The sequence below is a fragment of the Carex rostrata genome, chromosome 12 (genome assembly GCF_964058835.1).
Source record: "Carex rostrata chromosome 12, lpCarRost1.2, whole genome shotgun sequence".
NCBI classification, from domain to species: domain Eukaryota; kingdom Viridiplantae; phylum Streptophyta; class Magnoliopsida; order Poales; family Cyperaceae; genus Carex; species Carex rostrata.
In genome coordinates, this window is record NC_135929.1 from 13,330,802 (window position 1) to 13,337,855 (window position 7,054).

Here is a 7,054-nt window from a genome sequence, read left to right on the forward strand (position 1 = left end):
AGTTTGTGTGGGGTCTTTTTCCGAGAATAAAGCTGCGGAGATTGTTATCAGAATCCAACAAGTATAATCTATATTAAAAATATAATAATTTCTAATATTTATAATCGACAATTATTGTAATAATTTTTAATGTTGGACACGAATTTAATGCTTGAACCGTTAATTCCTTTTAAGATAATTTGGAACTTCAATATAAGAAAATTCTTACACCTGCTTTACTGCCTGCCCTTCATTTAACTAATTCTGGTTTGCTTTTTGCCTGGAAAGTAAAAACATGAAATGGTGAAATTAAAAATTAAATTGTAATATTTAAAAAAAATGAAAAAAAGTAGATCCTCAAATTTACACTTCCTCAATTGAGAATCTGACCTTTGTAAATCTGATCTTCTATAATATAAAATCTTTTAAAACTTCCTTCAAGTAGGAGTTTTCTTTTTTCAGAGAATGGCCGGACTCTCATAATCTGACCTTTATTGTCTTAAATTTCGTTGTAATTGATCAGTTTATGATTTTATGATTTTGATGAATTTTATTTTCTTTTATCTATAAAAAAGAGACCAACAGATTTGGGTCGACAGTCTAGTTCATGTCAGATACCTATCGATTCAAACACACAAATTATCCTTTTTACATAAGTTTATTTTTCTTTTCATCAAAAACTAGTAACTTTTAATTTAGTTATATGAAATTACGAGGGAACAATAATTTTCAAATTGTATAGAAATTATGCGACAGATCTTTAACTTAATGCGCGCTATGCTCGTGCTGAAACTAACAATTCATATTCTTCCCATTTCGGCTTAGCAACAAACTTTTACCTTCTCTATGTTCTCTACATTTTTTCTTCTTCTAAATAACAGTAGCAACGATGAATCTATATCACTTCAGGAATGGAACTATATAAAAAATTTAGATTAGAGGGGTTTGAAACATAAAATGTAAAAATATATAATGTGTTGTGGAATTTGAATTCAAATTCATTCGCAATCATAATAAGCAACATTAACAATAACTTGCGCATACAGCAGATTTTATTTTGAACAAGTCCTATTTATATCAACAAATTCTTACATTAATTACTAATTAAGTATATTTTCACTTGTACAAACACGTTACAGCATTTTGAAAAAAAATAAATATGATACACGGATCAAATATTTTTTTATATCAATCATATATAAAAATAGCAGTACTGTCTTATTGTTAAATCGATGTAAAATTATCTCATGACTTTTTTATATTAGTTATGTACTGTATACGAAAATAAAAAATAAAAATATATAATATTAATTATATTGTTATCTGCTGGTTATTTAATGTAAATAAAAAAAATATTTTGACAAATTATAATTCAATATTTATTTTGGTTCAAATTTTGCCCATATATAACCATTGCACATTTTAAACTGGATAACTTCATTTTTATGAAAGACGCATATTCAGAAAACTTACGCAGCACTGTTGGAAATATATATAGCCACACTTGAACTGTCATTCGTGATTCACAAGCCAGTAAAATATTCTTGGCCCAGAATAATTCTAGTATATTTTGTTTGGGAACAAGAGGATAACAAGCATGCTACCATCACTCTATATTTTCTATTGGCACTATCAGATAATAATTGTTTGAATATTTTACGAACATACCTTGCTCTATTTTTTATAGATTTATTATACAAAATTAAAATACATAATGAGACAGAAGTAATACGAGGCTTCGGGCCTATTATTAAATAAAAACAAAATAAATGTTACTTTTCAATTGATATACATAATATATTTTCATGCAATCACTAACACAAAATTTGGAGCCTGATAGAAAGTTTGACGACTAAGAGACGCTAATTTCAGAGTAGAGACCAAATTTGGTTATATATACCTCTCAAAAGATTAAGCTCCAATCACAGTTCCTAGGTCTTTTCGCTGCCAAGCAAAGAAAAGTTGGAAAACAAATATGAACATCTCAATCACACTCCAATCACTGTTCCCAGGTCTTGTCTTCTTGTTTCTCCTGTACCTTTACTCCAAAAATCAACTATCCACCAAAAAACCCACCATCCATGGCCTCAAATCCTACCCAATTATTGGCCACCTTCCGCACATTATCCGAAACAGCCACCGAATACTAGACTGGACGACGGAGATCCTATTAAAAAGCCCAACTCATACCATGGGATTCTCCACCATTGGTTCTAGTGGCATCTTTACTGCTAACCCGGCAAATGTGGAGCACATGCTCAAGCTAAACTCAATAAACTACCCAAAAGGTGAGAAATCGATCTCGATGATGGAGGATTTCCTCGGTCATGGTATCTTCAACTCAGATGGCGAGGTCTGGAAGTGGCAGCGAAAGACTGCCAGCTTCGAGTTCAATAATAAGTCTATGCGCAACTTTGTGATTGAGACAGTTCATTCTGAGATTTCAAACCGTCTCCTGCCAATTTTGAACCAGGCTGCAGAGGAAGGGGTCAAGGTCGACTTGCAAGATTTGGTCGAGAGATTTACATTTAACAACATTTGTAGGGTGATCACTGGAGAGGACCCGGCATGCCTCACAGAAGAAGGGTTCAGTGGTGCCACTTCAGTAAAAGATTTTATTGCTGCTTTTTCTGATGCACAGGTACGCAGTTTTATACTATACGTACTGCAAGTTAAATTGAGAAACACTGTTAAGGACTAAGAATTGGATAGGAAATAATAAAGTGCCTCAGTAACTTGATTGGAAGCACAACAATTATATAATATATATGCAAGGGTTCATTGCATGTTGAAATTGAATCATTTATATACTGTACTGACACCAATATGACTCCCTTGGATTGTTGATTTCCTCTTGGACTGACACCTACACATTTCATACAGAACTTCTCAGCAGCTCGTATGTTAGTACCATTTGAACATATGTGGAGGATCAAGAAGTTTCTCAACATTGGCACGGAGAAACATCTGAAAAAAGCATTATCCATTGTACATGGGTATACGATGAACATCATTCGATCACATAAGTTGAAGACAATGGAATTGGATGGTAGACAAGATATGCTTTCCCGTTTCATGTCCAATAAGGATCATAATGAGGTTGAGCTTCGAGATGTTGTAACCAACTTTATCCTTGCCGGACGCGAGACTACTTCTGCGGCTCTTACTTGGGCCCTTTGGCAGGTACTTTTTTATTGCTCTCTCTAGATGGACAAGCATTGTAGTGGCAGAATTACTTGGCTGTTACTAAATTGTTTTCTCATTTAATACATAAATTCAAGATATCAACAAGGCCAGATGTAGTGAGGAAAATTATAGATGAGATAAAATTTGTACGCACCTTAAACCGAAGCACATCCGAAACATTCAATTTTGACGGCCTAAGAGACATGAACTACCTACACGCAGCCATCACAGAGTCAATGAGGCTCCATCCGGCTGTCGCTTTAGAAAAAGTATCATGCAAAGAGGATGATGTGATGCCGGATGGAACTTTTGTTGGGAAAGGATGGTTTGTTATGTATAGTGCATATGCTATGGGTAGATTGGAGGACATTTGGGGCAAGGACTGCATGGAGTTCAAGCCGGAAAGGTGGCTCAATGAAAATGGGGTTTTCAAACCTGACAGTCCATTCAGGTATGTATTGACCTAATAAATATATAATAATTAATAAGTATATCTTGTGAACTAATTAAGTGTTATGGTCAACAATTATAGTTATAAATACGAAACAGGAAAATACTAGAATCGTTTCGTTAGGCTGAATTGAAACCCAATTGAAGGTTCCCTGGTGAATTTCAAATACTTGAATGGCTTAACATCCAATATTTACTTCAAAATAAACTAAATATGGGCATTCATTGTAGGTATCCAGTTTTTCATGCCGGACCGAGGATGTGCCTGGGGAAAGAAATGGCCTACATTCAAATGAAGACAGTTGTGGCATTTGTGCTCGAAAGGTTTCAGATAAGGGTTTTGGGGGAGGGAATACCTGAGCATTTGCTCTCTTTTACTCTCAAGATGAAGGGTGGTTTACCTGTTCAACTTTCAAAGAGAGAAAATTAGTAAATGCCCATGTGTATTGGGGCCCTTTTTAAAAATAAATAACGTATATACTAACACTTTGAATCAATATCTTCCAATTTGCAATGATTTCTTATTTCAATTATTACTTCAATGTATAATTGAAATAAAAAATCATTGGAAGTTAAAAGATGTTTTTACTAAGTGCTAGTAAATTACGTTTTTTTATTAAAGTACCTCGGTACAGCACAGTATCTTTTGGATCGATGTTGTTTTTAAGAATTGAACCTGCACCTACTCGTAGATAATAAGGGCTTGTACCGCTGCACCAATTAAGCACTCGGTTCAAGTATTAGTAAGTAATAATTTATTTCTCGTGATGATATCTTAAAAGAACTTAGATCAAGATGAAAATACATAATAAATATGGGATCGACTATCCTCCAGTCAATTTCCCCCATTTATCCCTCAGTCAATAACTACTTGTGGGGACCATTAACTAACTGAACTTCATTAATTACTTGGGGACCACCTAATATTTAATAGATTTTATAACTGACGCGTGCAAATATGGATACCTATGCGCACAAGTGTTAATATATAATATATCAAGTATTCATACCTAAGATACCAAGTATTTCGGAAAAAAAAACTGTACACATTACACACACATCTTTTACACGTTTTTAGAGTTGGTTTTTTTTTCTCCGTTCAATTTCATCAATATTTATGACGATCTGTGAAAAAATTTGTAAATCTAAAACCATGGATGTCTTTTACGTAATTTTCTCTTTCAAATGAGATTCATGATGACATACTTTCGGGTTGTCCGTCGTGCAAGTATTCATACCTCGTCATGCAATATTCATCGTTGTCGTGTAAGTATTCATATCTTGTTGAGCAAGTATTCATACCTCGTAATGCATTACCTGTGGGGACCACTAATTAAGTGGGGGATCACTAACTACTTAGGTAACCACCTAATATTTGATAGATTTTATAACTGTCACGTGTAAATATGGATGCATATGCATGCAGGTGTTAATATATAATATATCAAGTATGAATACTTGCGCGGCGGACAACTCAAAAGTACTTCATCATAAATCTCATTTGAGAGAGAATTACGTAGAAAACGTCCGTGACTTTAGATTCGCAAAAAAATTCACAAATTGTCAAAAATATGGGCGACATTGAAATAAGAAAAAAAAACCAGAAAATGTGTAAAAAATGAGTATGTGATAAGAAATATTGTTTAAAGAAATACTTGATATCTTACATATGAATACTTACTATATTATATGTTAATACTTGCGTGTATAAGTATACATATTTATGCGCATCAGTTGTAAAGTTTTTCAAATATAAGTGGTCCTCCAGTTAATTAGCGGTCCTCCACATTATTAATGACTAATACATGTTTTATTTTGTCTTTTTGTACTGAAAGTTGTGGTCTCCTCATATAATTAATGATTGGGGAATGAATGGAGAAAATAAAGTGGGAGAAAGAAATCTTTATTCAATAAATATATAATGCGATATCGATTTGTGTAAAATTCACAGATTTCATCTATTCGATCTTTCCCAGAACCCCAAGCTGTATTTTTCCTTTTTCGATTCGAAGCATACCAAAAAATATTCAAAAGCTCTGAATTATTTTCTTAGTAATATTTGTTGCGGCTTTCATGCCATTTTGGGATTATATTTGTTGCTTGTATCATAGAAGGAAAAGTCAATATCGGGATCGGGATAAGTCTCGGCCGATACTGATCTGAGATTGGTGTATCGGCCGGTATCGATCGGTCAATTCGGATTGGAAAATCAGACTTTTTGACTAGAAACTTGTTTTATACTAAAAAAATAGGAAAAAATTGATAAAAAATAATTTGTCAATAATTTATATTCAGACAAATAATTACAATTAAATAATCCACTAATATAATATAATACAAGCATTAAAACTATAAACACACTCTTTCACTGCCAGAAACTATGTCGTGCTGGCTGGATTACTTCATCGTCGTCTGTATTATGATAAAAATGGACATATTATTATCACGGGTTCAAAGTTTAGATGTGACAAGTTTTATCCATGAATGCGACGAGTTTTCAGCATGTGCATATATAGTTGATACACTATTTAACCAATCACAGGTACTCTATTTAATCAATGAATGTGACGAGTTTTTAGCATGTGCATAGTTTATACTCTATTTAATCAATCACGAGTTTAAGTTTTCAGACGAATAATGATCAGAATCAGACCAAAATGGCGGAAATTAGATGAAAAACACAAAATCCGCGAGTATCGGATCAATATTGGATCGGTCCCGGCCGATACCGATATGTATCGGCCAATCCGGATCGGTATCAGCCGATATTTCCTTCTATGGTTTGTATGCATGACAAAATATTGAATAAATCAATTGTTCTACCATTTTATAAACTTTATTATGGTAGCTTAGCGAGAATACAAATTAACCGCGTATGAGTAAAGAAACTTAAGATTCTAGATGTTTCTCTTCATAGATTCTCCTTAGATGTTCAAGTAAAATATAAAAGTGAATATGTGATGCCGCCAATGGCAACTCACAATAGTCTATGGTCTAGTTGTTATAAACATCTAAAGGGTTGTGGGATGAATTGCATAATATTAGGAAATATATCCATGGATTTTAAGTGGAAACTTTAGTACCATAAGACATAGGGCTGACATATCTGGACCTGATTTGATGTTAGAATTAGTAACAAATTTAATTATTTTATTAATTGACACAATATATTAGAATATAAACTTCTTACAAGAAAATATACATAAATGCTATGTTAGATGAGGAGGGTTAAAATGCACCATCATTTTGGTGCTCTAAGATGCTCCATGTCCTTTATCTTCATTTTCAAAATTCAAACAGTCGATCCGAACCGTTTGGATTTTGTGTCTATCTTAAAAAAGTGATTTTGGTAGATAGGTACAATATGCTCCATGTCCTTTATTTTTTTAGATAGGTACAATATGACTTTATCGGATGGTCCAGAATCTCCTTAAAAAAG

At 33.2% G+C, this 7,054-nt stretch overlaps 1 protein-coding gene across 1 annotated transcript; it reads left to right on the forward strand.

Moving 5' to 3' along the window:
* The first annotated feature begins 1,909 nt into the window (after window positions 1–1,909).
* On the forward strand, window positions 1,910–4,143 carry LOC144562570 (cytochrome P450 CYP94D108-like). Its single transcript, XM_078311762.1, has 4 exons — window positions 1,910–2,620; window positions 2,863–3,162; window positions 3,261–3,616; window positions 3,847–4,143. The coding sequence occupies exons 1-4, from the start codon at window positions 1,955–1,957 to the stop codon at window positions 4,043–4,045; spliced, it is 1,521 nt and encodes a 506-aa protein (XP_078167888.1). The 5' UTR covers window positions 1,910–1,954; the 3' UTR covers window positions 4,046–4,143.
* The last annotated feature ends 2,911 nt before the right edge of the window (window positions 4,144–7,054 follow it).

What these genes read in the sequence shown, in the direction of transcription:
- LOC144562570 (XM_078311762.1), top strand. Translation starts at nt 1,955, where the DNA reads ATGAACATCTCAATCACACTCCAATCACTGTTCCCAGGTCTTGTCTTC. An exon ending in CTGCTTTTTCTGATGCACAG is followed by an intron (nt 2,621 to 2,862) that starts GTACGCAGTTTT and finishes CATTTCATACAG; the next exon opens with AACTTCTCAGCAGCTCGTAT. An exon ending in TTACTTGGGCCCTTTGGCAG is followed by an intron (nt 3,163 to 3,260) that starts GTACTTTTTTAT and finishes CATAAATTCAAG; the next exon opens with ATATCAACAAGGCCAGATGT.